An 18,360-nucleotide genomic window follows, 5' to 3' on the forward strand; every position below is an offset into this window, starting at 1 on the left:
TTAATGGAAAATATTACCTTTGGAAATAATTCTCACAGCTTTCTGATACTATATCATGGAAGAGACCCATGGTTTGTACTACTTCTGTTTTAACTGGTGGAGGGCAAACCATATTAAATTCTGACAGAAAATAGTTGGACACAGCTATAAGAGCTTCCCTGGGCCATCGACTGAACCAATCCATGGTGCACCCTGATATCAGACCAGGAAATTTCAAAGAACGTGCACGGAACTTCTCACCAACCTGAAGAGAGAATCGCAGTTTGTTAGCAATATGATTCTTAAGCAAAGGTCAATGAAAATGTTTAATTAGTAAAAACAACTAAATAGTCTATTTTCTTCTTGATCAATTTCTGCTAAGAACACCTTGAATTTGTTTTCTTCTCAAATAGAGTTTTGCAAAATTTCTAACATTCAACATTCATGAAATTTGAAGAAAGAAGTTCATTACAAATATATTTTGTTTTAATATTTTGAAGCATCAAATAATGTATTTTAATTGCCAATAAAATACTGTTTTCCAGTTAAAAGCCATAATTTCACAAAAATACATTCACTGATGTGTATTAGGAAAGAATATGTGAGAGGAAAAAAATACTTTAACTTGTAAGAAATTATTTTGTTTTTAAGTATTTTGCTGTTAAGTTTTCATGGCTGTACTATTACTTTTATTATCTCAGCAATTACAACAAGACTTCAGTAATCTTTTTATGCATCTTGAACTTCCTTTAAAAAATAAAACTTGAATAATTATCTTATACCACATAGGCAAGTTTGCTAATGGAAGAAAGGAAAACAGATTTATAGAAAAAACTTACTGGAGAGAAGCAGAGGACAACGTGCAAGTTCTTCTTTGCTCGACTTAAGAAGTACTCATAAAGATTGTCAAAGGTAGGAGGATGCCGAGGCAGCTCTTTTTTCATCACAGGTACTAAGGATTGGGTGATTTCATCCAATTCATCCCGAGCAAATAAATTAGAAATCTTTTTACAAAGTAAGAAATTGATAATTAATTGCATGGATGTCATTATTACAGAATTTATAAATATTTGCCTGTTAATATCTGTATCTCTCTCTCTCTCTGCATATACACAGTTTAGACTAAAAAACACAAGTTTAGACTTATGAAACTCCATTGAAATCTAAGAAGTCCAACTCCAGAAGAGTATAGAATTTGAGTGGCAACCGAATCATCATTTAATAAAAGACTACTGAAATACTAACCACAGCCCTTTTATATTCTCCTGGCTTATACTGAAATAAAGAAACTACATATCCAGAGCACTCCTTACTTAAAAAGTTGAAATATTTTAATTATTATTACTCTACAATGTATTACCAAGACAAATAAAGAAGTGAGAACAAATTCTACAGTACCCTGTCTCTAGAGCACATTGGCTGTCAGGCTGAGACCCTTACCTCTCCTGAAGACAGCAGATTATTTACATATTCCAAAAATGATTCCTCTTTTATCTCATTATCAGTGAAAATGAAGGTGATACCTTGTCCTTCCTGTCCAGCTGTCCTATATAATACTTTTAAATCTTCTGCCAGATTGGTTACATTATAGGATCTAAGAGAGATAAGGAACATTATCTGTTAGTTCAAAACAATGCAGAATACTGCTCTTTTTGGATTATAGTATTTTATAAATGACATTGCAAACATACTTTGTAAACACAGATATTTTGGTGCAGGAATAGCTAACACACAGTCTACCTCTTTCAAGTCAAAATAAATCCAGTGTTGTATACAGACCAGATAAGAGTGTATTGTTTTCAATATTTTTTCAATGGTGTCAAAATTGATATTAAAGAAGAAAGAAAAAAAATAGAAAAATCTGTAGCCAAGTAAAGACAAAGCAATACCATAAACCTGATTTATATATTTCTTGCATTTCTTACCTGGTTAAAGTTATCTGAAATATTTTATAGCCAGCAATGAAGGAGGCTAACTTTGAAAGACTTTGTTTTCCGGATCCACCGACTCCAACAAGTAAAGCATTTCCATAGGCTGTCCGAATAATTCGGGAAATCTATAGAGGAGATAATAAAGAAAAATATCAGTAATAAAGTTGAACATTAGTTAGGAAAATTAAAAAATCTATTATGCTTTATGCCTAATTTGCTATAATACAATGCAAAAATTATTAAAAGGATACTTGCAGAAAATTTTTCCTCAAAAGAACGCTTGTAAATTCTTTGGGAATTTTGTGTGGCTAATGAAGAAGCTGCATATAAGAATATGGGATTGTTATCATCATAAACACATGAAAGGGAACATTTTGAGCTCCAGTTTATTTTGAAGACGTCATCCTGAATGCGTTAAAAAATATCAATAAAAAGCTAGAACAAAGATACTAATTTCCTAATTTTAGTAGTCTGAAAGACTTAACACGAATAAACTACACTTTAATGTTACTTTCTAGTCTATCAACTTTCAACATTTCTTTTGTGATAGTTTTTTTACCAAGTCTCCAGAGACAAAAGTTGAATTACAAATTTTCTATTCTATTGCTTTTTGACACATATTCTTTGGGTTTATGATATATTAGTGCACTATTAAGATTCTACATTATATTTTTGTTCATATGTAAATTATGCACAAAATTCAAAAGATTGGCATCTACATCAAGTCTTTGAAATATATTCATTTTTATCTTTTATAATATTTTAGCTTACTGCACACTTCCTTATGAGGCTTTCCAGATATATATATTAAAGTCTAAATATGAAATTATGTAGGTGACTAGATTTATTGTCACCTTAGGTAGAAAGGAGCCCTGCTGTCACTGATTGCATATCAAGGATTCAAGGTCTTCTGAAATGCACCTTTTGCATCATGTGAACCGTATTTTAAAAGAAATTTATTTACTCCTGCTTAAATGCAAAGCAAACAAACATTTACTTCATTTGAGGTGAACTAGAGACAAACAAAACCCCTTCTTCTGTTTTTGTTTCACTGCAACTTTTTTGTGTCTTTCAGCAATCCAGTCAAAGCAATTCCTGAGATAACTCTTAAAGCTGAGACACTTATACGTTGCCTTTATTTAACCCCCATGAATCAGATTTTGATTTCAGATGAATTCTTTTCTTATACATTCCTTTCTGATTAGGACAACAAATGATTGTTAGTTGACACCTACACACTACCCTAATCTCTACCCTACACACTGATTCTATTGCAGCCCCAGTTTATATTTCCTTTCATCCAGTCAGATTCTACCTCAGGTTGTTTTTGTCCCCTGTCAGGCACAGATACATTTGAAATGTTCTCTGAATTCTAAATGGTTAAAAATAATTTTATATAGACAGTATAATTGTCTTTATTTATGGTCTCACATTTCCTATTGAGGAAAATTTTCATCTGTCCGAATATATATAAGTTTAAACAGATATTTAAATAAGGAATTTATTATAAAACATGCAAACAGGTAAAATGACTGTAGCTCTTTCCTAGTTCTCAAAAACGACCATGCAAAGATGGCAAAGTAGTTTGGGGATAAGAATAGCTTTTCACAATGTGCACTCTAAGAATAACTTGTCCAAATAAACACTGTTACAACAGTTAAATAAAAAAGTAGCAATACCAAACCTTAATAAGATGTGTCATTGCATCCTTGAAAAACACCAGATCAAGAAAGGACCCTCGAATATTTTCATTGTATTGGGACTGATATTGCCGCAATTTGTTACAAAGGAATTCATAGCTTGGAATCTGGGGACAAAAAAGAAAAAGAAAAAAATCTGTAGCAACACTTGTAGAGCATTTCAGAATTTTAAAACTCCCTTGATATTTCTACACAAACTTCAGTTTTATGTTTTGGCCATGTGTAATGATATTATCTTGCTAATTCACCATAATTATTGCAGTTGTGTTTACGCAGAAATTTTTTGCTAATGGTGGAAGAAAAAAAGAAGCAACAAGAACAGGAAAAGATAGATCACATTTGTATGTCATTATTAAATCTAACATCACTAAAATGATTTGTTGCATGCTAACTAGAAAAATCTGGATATATTTTCACAAAAATTTTCATAGCTATTTAACAAAACTGTATTGTATGAGTTCAGCAATATAACACACTTAAAAATTAAAGGAAAACTTTGGTGCCTAGTATTTGATTTGTAAAATGAAATACCTCCTCATAAACTTTTGGTGCTTGAAGCTCAACGTCTTCTGGTTCTTCACCAGTTGGTTCAGGCTCATCTCGTAAAAAATCTACAAAATACGGTTCACTTTTGAGAACTTGACTTAAATCTGCCTCCACATATTCCTCAATTGTTTTATCAATAGTTTGTTCAAACCAAGCTGTGTCTTCGGGTGTATTAAACCTGAAAACCATAAATTAGTACAAATTAAAAATAATATTTCTAGTTATATAGAGAGAAAACAGGTATCTAAGTACTAAGAAAAAACCCTAAAACAACAACAAAAAAACCCCAAAACTTGTAACATTTTAAAGAAAAATATGTATTAGACAATACATACTACACAGTGGTCACAGAAAAGGATTAGGCAACATTCAAAAAATCAAATGCTGCCATACTATAAAGTGTAATAGTCAGTGACATGAAATATAAAACAAGATAATTTGATTTTCCAAGTTTGACCAAGAATGAGACAACAACAGACTATGTAATTTTTCAGATAAAAAAGGCAGAAAAAGGGTGAATGCTTTCCCAAATAACCACGGCTAAGTGAATCTTTCATCTTTCAACCTACAGTAGAACAGCATCATTTCTGGTATCACAACACTGCCTATGGAACTGCAATTAGACAAGGAATACTGAAAGGAAGGTAGTATATGCCACTACATCCTGACTCCATTCTCAACACGTCTTACACAAAAACCCATAATTAGCAGAGGAATACACATTGGGGTAGAGGGGACTAATTAAAGTCCAGAAACATATACTAGTGACTACATTTCATTGTGTAAACAGCTTTATCTGCTTCCCTTAAAAGATTCAATCTGATTTTAATACAGATCAGACCTTTGGCTACTCTGCTTATGATTACCGGTGAAGCAACAAAAAATACTACTTAGGAGTGACTGGCAAATGCAAGAGACAAGATCCACCTCATCCACAGAAAAAACTAATTCCAACTGTCAATGTCAAAGTACATAAAAAATAGTTTCCATATATTTACTTCTTTTTCTTTTCAGTGATACTGAGAGGAAAGTAGAAAAAATGTGAAGAAGCCCAGCGCTGTGAGTTTTCAAATAAGACAAGCTAAATTGAAGAACTGTTGTAGAGATAGCCTAGGTATGCATTACATCACTATTGCTAGAGGTCTTTTGTAATGACATTAAAATATTAATCACTAGGAAATTTAAAAGCAGCATGGAAACAGGGAATGCATGACTATGCTCTCTGTCTCCCTCTTTCTAATATATCTGTACAAATACGTCTTCTATGCATTTTTAAATTTACCACAACAAATTAAAAACATGTATTAACATATCAATAAATACCAATGATACTGCTCCCTAATTTAAAGCAGAAAATAGTACACTGTATAATTCTGTATGATGCTTCTGCCTTAGTAGGGTGGATCCTAGCTTAAAATAAAATTAAATATTTTCCCTGTCTCATTTCAACAGCACTCTGTTGCACATAAAAATTTACAGACATAAATTTTATCAAATATGTATGTTTGTATAATATTTGACAGTAAAGAGAGTGAGAAATATCAGACAGAAATATCAGCACTGCTAATATTTTGTAGTGGACGGACTTCTCTGATCACAGAGAAATAATTATAACTACTCACAGTAGTAGAGGGTATATGTCAGGCTTTTAGCAGCAGCTTTAGTGCTACATCTAGAATTTCACAAGAAATTGAAGCACAATGAACAGAAAAATGTCTTGTGGTCTCCAAGACATACAGGTCATAGTTAGATCTGTTTTATGAATATTTTGAAAGAGATTTGTAGGAAATGGGCCAATTTTTAGTCATAAGCATGCAATCCTGTTTTTTTTCTGTGAGGAGAGGAAAGCAATTTTAAATTAACCTATGTGTATAAATTTAGGACACCATAAAGTTCTCTTTTCTACAGTGCAATCATCTGAGTGCAGCCAAAGGGGGGAAAAAAGTAGGTTAAAAGATACAATACCTAGATATTTTGATGTTTTCCATTCAGATACTGGGTTAATATATCAGTATATACCATGATATTTGTTGGAATAACACACCAATGCAGACTGTATGTAAAATAAGATAAAAGTTTTCATATTGGCCTAATAAGATTTACAACATTTAGCAGTTTTACAGATGTATGAGCATAAATGAAGTACATGGCTAAACCTACAAAATATAAAATGCCATAATTATTTTACCTGTCAGCAATTACCCTGGTACATTCATGTTTAAAAAGTTTTAGGATAACACTGCTGGTTGTGCATTCTTCTGCCTTTATAGTTAACATTCCTTGCCAAATTCTAGAAAGGTCTCGAAGGTTGAAGATATAGTGGAATTTAGATGGTGTAGGTAACATCTTTGCCTAAAAAGAAAGATTGTTAATATTCAAAATCAGTTAACACCAAGAAAGAATCAATAAAAATTATAACTTTATCATTAATAACATATATAAAACATGCAAATAACAAAATACACTACTTTTCACACATAATAGTGTGGGAAAACTGTTTATAAGAAGTCACCAAGAGTATCTAATTCCTTAAAAGCAGAATCTATCACTAAATGTAGAACACCAAGACATACAACATGTAATTTTTTCATCTGTTGCTCTGGGTTTATAAATTAAAAATTATAATTTGCAAAGAATTTCACTCCCTGTCCCTTAGCTATGGAGATCAAAGTTTTGGGTAACATGAATTAACTCATAGGAATGAATGGACTGGTATTTCTATTCTGTCTTCTATACTGAAATCTGATATTTTCCAGATTTCATCTGGAAAACATTGTAGCCCATTCTCTGGGGTTTTTTTTAATCTCTTATTTTCTTTTCCTGTGGTCTGTTTTTTTGTTTGTGTTTTTCTTATAGATATGATCTTAGGGAATAGTTGCCTAAACTAAACTAATAGTCACTCTATGTGGAAGGGGTTAACAGCAGGCTTGTTAGTTAAAGGAGCGAGAAGAAGTTGAGAAGTAAGAAGAAGTTGACAAGGAGTTTTCTCTAAGGTTGTAACTAAGAAGATTGAGAGAAGAAAGATAAGAGAACTTTGTAGCTAGACAAAACATTTTTAGAAAGTTAGTTGAAGTTACTATAACTTCTCACTAATAGTATTATGTTGACTTATTGTAACTAATAGTAAAGATAGAAGAAGCATAAACAATTAGAAAGTGTATAAAACTCAGCTGTGTTCAATAATAAAGTATTGCCAACTAAAACTGCTTGTAATCTCTACTTTATGTCGTAACCACCTCAACAACAACAACTCTATTCAGAGATAAAACTTTCCTTGTATTTATACCTTTGTCCGCTGCCACAATATTCTTCCTGTTGAGACCAATTTTTCCACCATACCACATACTTCAGGGTTGAATTCTCTACAGGGATGAAAGTATCCATTGGCAATTATACCTGAAAAATACAAGACACAATAAACAATTAATCTCAGCTTATAGGATATAATAAGGTAGGTCATGGACAAGACAAATAGGTGCTTATTTAAAATAGTACTTGGTAAAACATAATTTAAAATTACAGGTGAAATTATTTTTCTCTGTTGTCTATGGCTTTTCTGAATTGGTATAGAAAAATTGGGCAGTAAGTGCTGGGTTTCTGCCATATCCTGTATTGACAGAGTTACCAGAATTGAGAAATTTAGCAACAGAGTGCATTCCAGACAGTTCAGAGTTGGAATGTTAACCTACACAGAAATAGCAGTGCTTATAGTCTTCCAGGAAATGTCATTACTTTCTTAATATTTGTTTGTCCAAAATTAGAAAGACAAGAATTTTAAGGAATTAATTTCTCTTCCACAGCACTATTTTTGCTGTACCACAGCTTCAGCTGTTTTCCTGGAAGAACTCTGAATTTGCATGATGAAAGTGAGAAAGAAAGCATACTTTTATAAATTTTAAATCCATTACAAAGGGAAATAAACTGTACTAAAACAAAAAAAAAGTACCAAAAATTTTGTCGATGGATGCATTGGATGGCAATGTACAATTGAATACAGAAAATTGTCTTTTTAAACGCTGGGGAATATCGTTACGGCCTCCTCCAGGATGTATCATTGCTGCTATTATTTGTACATCCACAATTGTAAGGAAGTCTCCAGGTTTATCCAAGCTGTACATTCCTCTCATTTCCATCATCTGACGGACAATTTCATTTGTTATCTGGAAATTTATGTGAGTTGTACAAATTAGAAATTTATGCAAGAAAAGAAGAAAATACACCATGATAATTTAACCTCTTTTTGTAATTCTCCCAATCCATAGTGAGATATTGTTACCTTAATCGAAAAACAGATTGAACTACCTTCCTTAGACATATGGAAAATCTTGGTTTATGTGATTTTAAGAGGCAGGAAAATTTTTTCACAGCTCTACTGGCATATAATATCAAGAAATTGTGTTTGTATTCTTTTGAACTAAACAAAATTAATGAAATTAACTGGAGTAGAAAAAATTTTGTTCCTTAATTTGTTGCTGGAAATTCAGGTACAAATGTTGCAGCTATGCTTTTCCACTCATTCTTGGGCCTCCTTCAAAGCAAAATAAGTGATTTTTTAATGTTTCTTTTGGAAAGGTTATTCACTCTTCATTCCACTCTACAGCTCCAGAGTTTGCCCACAGCAAGTTCTCCAATGATATTCAGCAAGCCTTATGTATGTGCTCACACACCCCACCAAAACCAGTATGATGTGCAGCATGTCACCAATCACAAACCATTATTCCATCAAAAATATTTCAGCCATGTGTTGGGGCCATAATGCAAGACTTAGTGGAGGCCTTGAATTTTTCATAGCCTTTATTTCTCTCTCCAAGGTATTGGCCTTTCTCTTGGCAGAGCTTTATTTATTAGTCCTCTCAGATTATTGTCAATCTTGAAATTGATAATATGCTACTTTAGTACAGTGCTGATTTTTGTTTAGTCTTAAAAAAATAAGGAAGTGGATATTATGTAAAATATAGCATCATTATATTACATATTTCATCAATAAATATAATTTTCTCTCTTTTTTTTTGTGTGCGTCAGTGTACCAAAATTATAAAGCACTTCCAATAATTGACAGTTAATTAAAAAATTTAGGAAGTCCACTATATATATATGTATAAGAAATCCGCATAAAAAACCACAAAAATTTGAGAATAAGTAGTAAATATTTAAAAGGTCTACCTGATCTCCCCATTCATTGATAAATGGCATATTGATATCATCAATAAAAATAGTCATCTTTCTGCCCCCAGGAGGTCCATAAGTGCTTCCAACACGTTTGTCCACATAACTCTCTATTGTCCTCTAAAAAGATAAAGAAAGTTCTCTTTTTATATCTAAAGCAACAATATTTAAAAGAAATCGTTGAAAAACCTGCAACAGCACTCAGCCAATGATTCTGTCATTTTGCTAGCAGTTTCATCTTTAATTTTACTATTAAGGAAACCAGTTCCTAAGGCAACCAACTCCAGTCCTGCAACCCACCTCTGGCTATCAGAGCTTTTTAAAAAGTTTCCAAACTTAGAAATTATCATTTCATTATCAGCATTATCATTCTAATAACTAATATAACTTGTTTAATATTTGCAATACAACTGCAGGGCACAGAGGCAATTTAGATTCCTTTAATTATGATTTTCCAAGTGTCTTGTGAGGGATATAATGCAAAATTTTTAATATTTTGGTGGCAAGAAAGAGGATGCAATAGACAAGTAAAAATGATATATAGCTGAAATGTTTCTTCAAAGTTCTACAGCTCTGCAGTATTTCTAAAGATACATAAACAATGACATAAAAAAACACCTTACAAGATGGTACCAGATGTTTTCCTTAGACAAGTAATGTTTTCTCCATGAAAGCACAAATGTCACCCTATATGAGTAATGTAGCATGTGCTGTCATAAAGATAAAAGTATTAAAAGTATTTTTGAAACAGAAAATACACACATCTTTTGTCCAAGATTTTTGCCCCATTTTTACAACAGGATATTGATGAGTATTTTAAGATACAGGCATACAGAGAATATGTGATTAAGGTGTAAAAGAGAAACTGGTAAGTGATTACATAAGAAATCAAGAACTTTGTAGCATGTCTAATGCATCCAAAATCACACAACCTTTCAAATAGCCTCAGAATGGTGACTCAAAATTAAAAAAAAAAAAAAATTAGTGTAACTCTTTCAAGTGTTTAGAAGCATTTCACCTGCTTTTCTGCTACATCTCTCCATTGGAAACCAGCAGAGTGAATCATGTCTTGAGCTGACTCACTGCTAAGGGAGCCCCTCTTCTGAGGTGCTGCAGCAGAGACAACACACACCAAGGTCCTCTCACACATTCTCTGTACCAGAGACGAGCAAGCCTGGGATTTGTTTCCAAGAATGTCCTAAGGACCCATAATATGCTTGGTAAAGGACACTGGGACAGAGACACTGACTGTTCAACAAGCCTTGCATGCATGAAAGGGTGGCTGCCTTATTCTGTCTCATTTTGATACAAACCATGACCAGAGATCTTACACATAAGAATGGAAAAAACTGGGAAAAACTCAGCAGCCATTCTGTGAGTCTGGAATTTTTTTTAAAAACAGGTGTATGGTTCACTATTTTTCACCATTTTCTTAATAAAATTTATATTAGGTTCTTAAAAAATAGGCCTAATTTTGCAATGGAGTTTGTAAGACTTATTCCATGAATAGATTTTTCAATCAATAAATTTTTCAAAATGAATTCTTTTTCCTACCAGAGGCTCATCACTATGAATTCATTACATTGAATTGGTAATGAAGCTAATTTAACTTACAGAATCATATCCTGGCAAATTAGTAGTATCAAATCATACCACAGTGTTATAAAACCTCCTTTCAATCACTTGAAAAAACTGTGTACAGCATTTTTTTTTTCTGTTTATATAGATTTTTACCAGTTACATAGAGTAAGAGAAATTTCTACAAAGTTGTCATGCTAGAGGTCTTTAAAATTGAATTTCTGATGCTGTAGTTACTCTTGAGCTGAGGGAAAAAAATTATCTAAAGGTTGATATCAGTTCTTTATTTAACTAAAATTAAAATTAATACTTTGTACTAAGGAATCATAAAAAACTGAAAGGATAACCAAAAATCTAAGAAGAAAATCAGAGGTCTTTAGCAAAAAAAATTCATTCTTAGAATTCCTAATGAAAAATCTCACAGCAATCATGAATATATGTATCTCTATGTGAGTTTATATTTATGTATATAATATGTATTTAATGTATGTACATAATGTATGTAATTTATGTATATAATATGTATATAATATATGTATCTCTATGTGAGGCTATATTTTACTCTGATCTGCAAAAATTATTTTTTATAGAATTTTCTGAAATGTTGAAGTGACTTAGACAATACAGATCCTTTAGAATTTATTTCTAAATCACTTCTCATCAGAATTAAGTACCCTTTACACACTTAGCAAGGAAATGGCATGCAAGATTGCTTAAAATCTATATTTTTACCTGAAACATAAATGGTTCTGTGGCAGAAGAAAAGTTTAGACTTTTTGACAAATGCTCTTCTGGGTCATATCTCTTCATATATCCCTTAATCATAACTGTCTTCGCAGTCCCCTGTTCTCCTATGAGCAAAACAGCCTGTAACAGATAATTAAACCACATAAGTAATATCAAAACTTATATTTATATATGCATAACAGACCTATTTTTGAGAAAAGAATAGTTTCTGTGTCTATTTTTAAATGCTACATTTTTTGATAGGTTTTTCTTGTCTCCAGATGCACTGACACCATATGTGTTTTTCATCCCACACAGATTCTCCAAGAAATTTCCTTGAAGAATTAAAAGAGAAAGGAAGAAACAAGAATGTGCCTAGAGGATTTTCTTCCACTTGCCAAACTTCTTCCAGTTTCTGACACATCTGCTGCAACAGTCTCCTTTAGTGGATGACCTTATGAAGGCTTCCTGTAAATTCCTTCCTTTATATTCTAAAGTTTTGTTCTTGCAAAAAAAAATTACAGAGGATCCATGCTAAGAAAATAAAAATAAAACAATATAATGACGCACCTGAGAAGCAATGACTAGAGACAATGACTACAAAATTAAGAACAATTGTAACATCCAGTTATTTTTAAAGTGGTAGGTATATACTAAAATATGTAATCCTGTACTTGCTTTCTTCTGTTTTGCAATTGTGTTTATCAAAAACTGAGTTCTGGTATTATCAACATTTGGAACCAGAATAGATGCATAGTCTGGGACATGATCTGTTGGATAAACAAATTCCTGAACTTTATTACTCCAGTGCTCCCAGGCACCTGAAATGACAAAAAATAGAATACTACAAAGTGTAGAATACTACAAAGTGTAAAAAGGGATACATTTTCTCAAATCTGTCTAAAAGGCACCTAAGAAATGACATTCTATTAGTCATGACCTGTAATCAGTCTACAATCCTACTAAATGTAGACATATTTATTGAGTTTATATATACTTATCTAAATAAAAACCCTAAAGAATGTTTACCTAGAAACAAATTCTCACACTGCTAATGAAAAATTACAGAACATGGCAATATGGATTTCACATGTGTACACTAAACCAATATTGCTGGCAAAAAAAAAATAAATTTGGATATGAGAGAAATCAATTTCTTCACAAGAGAACATACTCTGTCATGACAGTAAGTTTTTTGTGACTATGGTTTTTTGTGCTAGTTAAATTTTAAAATCTGTTCTAGAAAATAGTACGCTATTCCAAATATCAAGAATCAAAATATCTCACTATTCTTATAATTCTATAACTTTTCAGATTCATGCCTGGTTATTAGACGTGAATTACTAAGCAAAATTAAAATCAGATTTTATTCCTTTAACAAAAACTACCACCTATAAGAAAATTAAACATAAAATAGTATTGAGCTAGACTAAACCAGCCTAAGCATGAAATATCTACAAATTGCAGGCTGGATAAATTGATAGAAAAGTAATTTGTAAGAAGGAAATTAAAAAGAAATAATAAAATATTATCAGTGAGCACTCTATGCCTTGTCTCTGACTTCTCACATCCACATATGTGCTGGTACTACACTGTCAAAAATCTTCAACTCATAGGACTGTATAATGAGGACTAAAGCAGTAACAGAGTTTTAAAATGACAGTTAAAAAAGAATATTGGTTCTTTTTCTTACCACGATCAGTTACATAAAACTCATACATCGTTTGATTGCTGCCACGGGGGATTTTTGGTAAGTCTAATTTACTATCGTGAGCTCTAATGAAGGCTTCAAGTTTATCTCGACTGTCCAGCTCCAGAAGGGCACCTAAGCTCCACATTATTGCAAAGTTGAACAATTTATGCAGAAGTTGTATAGTTGATACACCACGTTCTTCCTTCAGTGGAATCAAGCCCTCCAGAAGATTAATAGACTGAAAATATTTTAAAATACGCATTTAGAAAATATTACATAATCATTTTCTATTTAGCCATATAAGTATGCACATGCATTATTTATATATATTCAAAATTTAAATCAATACAGATTACAAAATCCACCAAGCATAAAATTCAGAACAACAAACCAAATAAAATTTATTAAAGATAGCTACATAAAACTGAATAAAATTTTCAAAGTTAATTAGGTAATTTGATTATTAGTTATCCTTCTAAATTATGCCTACAAAACAAACATCATTTATGAACTAGGGTAACAAAGCAGCTTTTTAAGGGACTTTACAATATTCAGAACTCCAAGAATAGGTGAAGCTTAGCCATTTCTTTCCATTTTAAAACATGAAAGAATTTTCAGCATCTGTCTGATGTATTTATCTCAATTATGGTACAATATATGTATCAATCACATTAACTTCTATTTTTTAATTTAAAAAATATTAAATTATTCTGTTATGTGATTGCTTCACTTTGTTTATAAGGAACTAGAGTCCAGATTCTAGAAAAATAGTAACTTGTTATCTACAATTCTGAGATGTTGCTTATGAATTTGGATGTTGACTGTCTTAGGCAACCCCATTTGTACTCCACTTCTATACAAGGCAGTGTACAGCATATTGTTCCAAAATATGCTTTTTTACCAGTGAGACAGATTTTCAGTCAGCTCTTGGAATTAGTATTCTTTAGGCTGTCTTGCATCTCATAACTGGAGTGGGAAGTAATAAAGTAACACATGCCTCTAATGCTTGCCCAGAATCTCATTTGCAACAGTGGCCAAAAGTGGAGGAGTCAAAAGAAAAAAATCTCTCTTGGCTTGCGATGGTCCTGGGGTAGTACTTTCTGTTGGTACCCTCTTCAGCTTGTGGCTTTCTAAACAACACACACTTTTTCTGTTTTTATAATCCCATGTGGTTTTTTCCACCCTGAAAATAGCAAGACTGGTCTTGAGCCTACATAAACTTTTATTGTCTATTACAACATTTGGCAAGATGTTCCATAGGCCTGCTATTCATGGCATTGAACAGTTTGTTTTCTTCTTGTGTGAACTCCTTCATGCTTATCTTCACTGAATTTCATTTGCCATTTTATTACCTATTTATTCAGTCTCATAAAGTCTGTCTACAGTTCTTCATGGTTAGTTGTTTTGTCCTTAATACCCTGAATAATCTAGTATCATCAATAAATTTCTTCACCTAAAACTTTTCCAAACTCTTTATGAACATTTTGAACAGCACTGATCCCTGCAAAGATGCCTCAGGATCAGTGATAGCCTCTATCCTTCCTAAGAACTGATAATCCAGTCATACATTTACTATCTTCCAATACATTGTTTATCTAGAAATGAAACTCCTATCTTCTGCTATGACTATTTAGCACCCATGTAAATGCCTGGTGAAGAAGGATGTCAAGCACCTTTGATCCTTCATGCAGACTATATCAATCAGGTCTCCTTTAGCTACAAGTTTACTGACTTTTCCAATAGGCTCATAAGGCAGGATCACTCTATAAACAGAAAATTGGTGTTGAATCTCCTAAGGTAAGTGATATTTGTCTTCCTAATGAGGTAGGCCAGAGGATGCATAAAGAGTTAGAAAGTCAGTGGAAATTACAAGGAAGAAAGCAAAGGTGAGACCACATTTGTATGAAGCCGTTATAAAGCTGTTGTACATGAATAGGAAACTTAAATTGCGAGTGCTAAAAAATGGAACATAATCAGGTACATGTGCATGTTTGGATAAACATCCAAAACTGAGCTTTGAAACTCAAATACAAGTCTGCCAGGTGCAACTGCTTTGATTTGGTTGTAATTTTTGAAAATGCATGAACTAAACAGGAGCAGCATGTCCTGAATCCTGCAGTTGCTAAAGAGATGTGAGACCCAACAAAACAGGAGGCTGATAAGGTCTCTCTTCTGCACAGAGACCATTTATGGCAAAGCTGGGATTTTAAGTAGGGTAAAAATCTCTGGTGACACTGGCTCTTAGATAACACAAGCGTGGAGGCCTGCTAAGAGTTATTTACTTTGTCACAGATGTGACAGAAACTTGCTAGAGATTTTCATTCACACAAAAAACATTCAATACAGCTTAAATCAGGGAAATATTTCCCTGATCAAGCAGCATGAATAGAGCACTGACTTGCTGACACTTCCTAACAAGTGCTAATCAAAAATAACAGAAACTTTTGATCACAGGAAAAATCTTCCATGAAGACCGCTCAGTTCAGTCAGAGGTTTCACAGATAACAAATGTAGAAGAAAAATTACACCTCTCTCAAAAATGTTGTGCATTGCACAACATAAAGTTCAATTGTTTCTGCCTGGGGACTTCAATTCTAAAGATACTCTACTGTCATTTAATACTGCACAGTTAAGCTCTCCAGCATTTACTGTGGCTATTAGTTTGCAGTAAAATACTTCACAAACTAGAAAATCTGAAACTAACTCTCTAATGAACAGAAAAATGATACTGGGTGCAAATTTGGTAATTTGACATTAAACTGGAGGGCTATCCAAAACATTATCATGTCTAGACTCTTCTTCAAGGGCACCACTGAATTTTTTATGAGTGTGTCAAAACAAAAGGGAGATTCATGGACAAATGGAAAGTCTGGAAACTTAGAAACTGCAGATGACAATAAACAGACTCATAAACAAATCGGTTGGAGATGTGCAGTACAGGACTGAAAGTCTTGCAAAATCTGTCAAACACATGTTTATATTATTAATAAATCACTGATATAGTTTGGACTCCATTCAAGGTAGAATTCCAACTGATAGGAAAGAAGAGGCAAAAATGACTTCATTGATCTTGAAAGACCTGAGGGACAGAATAACACCTATTACATCTGAAGATAAAAAGATAAATAGAATTATTCTTCTCTTTCTGCTGACACTGCCAGTAGAGATATAGCAACCCTTATGATAATGTTTTGGTATTAAAAGAAACAAAATGAATTCACTACCTTATTAAATATATGCTTCTGGAAATTTACTGAAGCCTGCAAATTCCAGTCATTAGAAGAGTAGCCTAGGTATGAAGTAGTAGAGAGAAGAAAAATTTTCTTCTGCACATCTTCACACTTCTTCTTATATTGCCCAAGAAACAAATATTGATTTTGAGCTTTTCTTTTTCAGGCAGCAATATTTTTAGATTGAATTTTATGCCTATCAAATGTTCTCCTTGCTCTTCCTGCATTTTCACTATTGTCAGTCAATTCACACAGACTCATACAGTATCTCTTTTACCTGCATAATGTAGTTACATTCCAGAAGCTCCATTTTGGGGTTAAGGTTCAGTTTCATATATGTATAGGCTGGTTCAAAGATTCTGTCATACAAACTTTGCAAAAGTTCAGCTTCCTGAGCAGTACGTTTTTTCAGCCATGCCTGAAAAAAACATCCACGACAATGTTCTGTATAAAAGGTATAGCAAGCTATAATAAGGAGCTGCCAGCAATGGTTGTGTTACCTGCAATATTGGTCTCCAGCTGAGGACAGAAGAACTGATGAAGACCATACCCATTCGAGAAACTGTTGCTGGAGAGGCATTCTCGATGTTGTGGACCTCAAATAGCAGTTTACAGGAAGGAGACATAGGAATTCGATCTCCATTTGCAAGAGTGAGGGTCTTGTTATCATCCAAAACTGAATTTAAATTCTCAATCCAGATTGCATCTACAGGACCATCTAAAACCAGAAACACATTTTCACCTGGAAAAATAATCAAAAGAGAGATCATTCGTATCACATCTCTGAAAAATCAAGAAAATAAGTGTACAAAAGATGGTTTGGAACTTAAATGTCATCCAAAATTTCATTTTATTTATTGTAATTTTATTTATTGTAATATGGATGCTCCTCACTGAATAAATTGCATACTTAGTTAAGGAAATATTTTTGAAAAGATTGGTAGCAAATGAGGGTGCAATTATACCTTTATAGTGTTGAATATTTGTTACCTTGGCTGGCTACTGGATAGAAACTGTACTACTCTCTTTCTCTACCCTCTCTCAACAGGACATAGGGAGAGAATACAGAGAAAATGTTTGTGGGTTCAGATAAAGACTGGAAGATCACTTGACAGCTGTCATGGGCAAAACAGACTCAACTTGGAAAACATAATTTTGTGGCAAATTAACATAAATTTGGATGATGAGAAGCAAAGACAAACACCTAGAACACTTTTACACCACTCCATCTTCTTTCTACAGATGCAACCTCTTTCTTTACAACCTAATCTAACTCTTCCACCATCCTCCTCCTGCCCCAACCCTACTCCAGCAGCACAGGGAAGTCGGGGAATTTAGTGTTTTGTTGCTAAAGTAAGGGTTCTTTGAGCAACTAAACAAGAGACATTGAATGTTCACAGATCCCTCTCAAGTTAATGAAAACTATGAACACTCCTCTGTTCTTAAAATCTGGTTGTTTTTCTTATACTTTTAAATATAAACATGGATGTAAGTACCTATGTTTTAGCAATTAAATTTTATAATTCCAGCTTCATTTGGAATATATAAATTTTCTAACAGAGAAAACATATGCATTTCCAATGTAAGAAATTCAACTGTCTTCTAAAATTAACATCTTTTTAGAAAGGTTCCCTAGAAGAATTCCCTTTCTTTAATATATTTATTTTTTCAGATACAAATGAAACACTGTAAAAAGGAATTTCAGTATGACAATCCTAAAATACTGGAATATAAATACAGGCAATCAATGCATGTAAACCATGACAATAACATTATTATAAAGATAGTGCCATTAGAACAAGTTAATATAA

General features: G+C 32.8%; 1 protein-coding gene across 1 annotated transcript in view; it reads right to left on the bottom strand.

Annotated features, from left to right (window-relative positions):
• Window positions 1–18,360, bottom strand: part of DNAH8 (dynein axonemal heavy chain 8) — a 115,159-nt gene that overhangs the window by 38,284 nt on the left and 58,515 nt on the right. Inside the window, exons 50-64 of the mRNA XM_066547881.1 lie at window positions 17,050–17,291; window positions 16,827–16,967; window positions 13,320–13,557; window positions 12,305–12,447; window positions 11,633–11,767; window positions 9,320–9,442; window positions 8,103–8,316; window positions 7,443–7,552; window positions 6,345–6,508; window positions 4,142–4,334; window positions 3,595–3,717; window positions 1,905–2,035; window positions 1,420–1,573; window positions 819–983; window positions 18–244 (exon numbers count right to left, since the gene is read on the bottom strand). Of these exons, the coding sequence (XP_066403978.1) occupies window positions 18–244; window positions 819–983; window positions 1,420–1,573; window positions 1,905–2,035; window positions 3,595–3,717; window positions 4,142–4,334; window positions 6,345–6,508; window positions 7,443–7,552; window positions 8,103–8,316; window positions 9,320–9,442; window positions 11,633–11,767; window positions 12,305–12,447; window positions 13,320–13,557; window positions 16,827–16,967; window positions 17,050–17,291 (2,503 nt within the window). The remainder of the gene's footprint in view (window positions 1–17; window positions 245–818; window positions 984–1,419; window positions 1,574–1,904; window positions 2,036–3,594; window positions 3,718–4,141; window positions 4,335–6,344; window positions 6,509–7,442; window positions 7,553–8,102; window positions 8,317–9,319; window positions 9,443–11,632; window positions 11,768–12,304; window positions 12,448–13,319; window positions 13,558–16,826; window positions 16,968–17,049; window positions 17,292–18,360) is intronic.

Source organism: Molothrus aeneus, chromosome 3 (assembly GCF_037042795.1).
Source record: "Molothrus aeneus isolate 106 chromosome 3, BPBGC_Maene_1.0, whole genome shotgun sequence".
Classification (NCBI taxonomy): Eukaryota; Metazoa; Chordata; class Aves; order Passeriformes; family Icteridae; genus Molothrus; species Molothrus aeneus.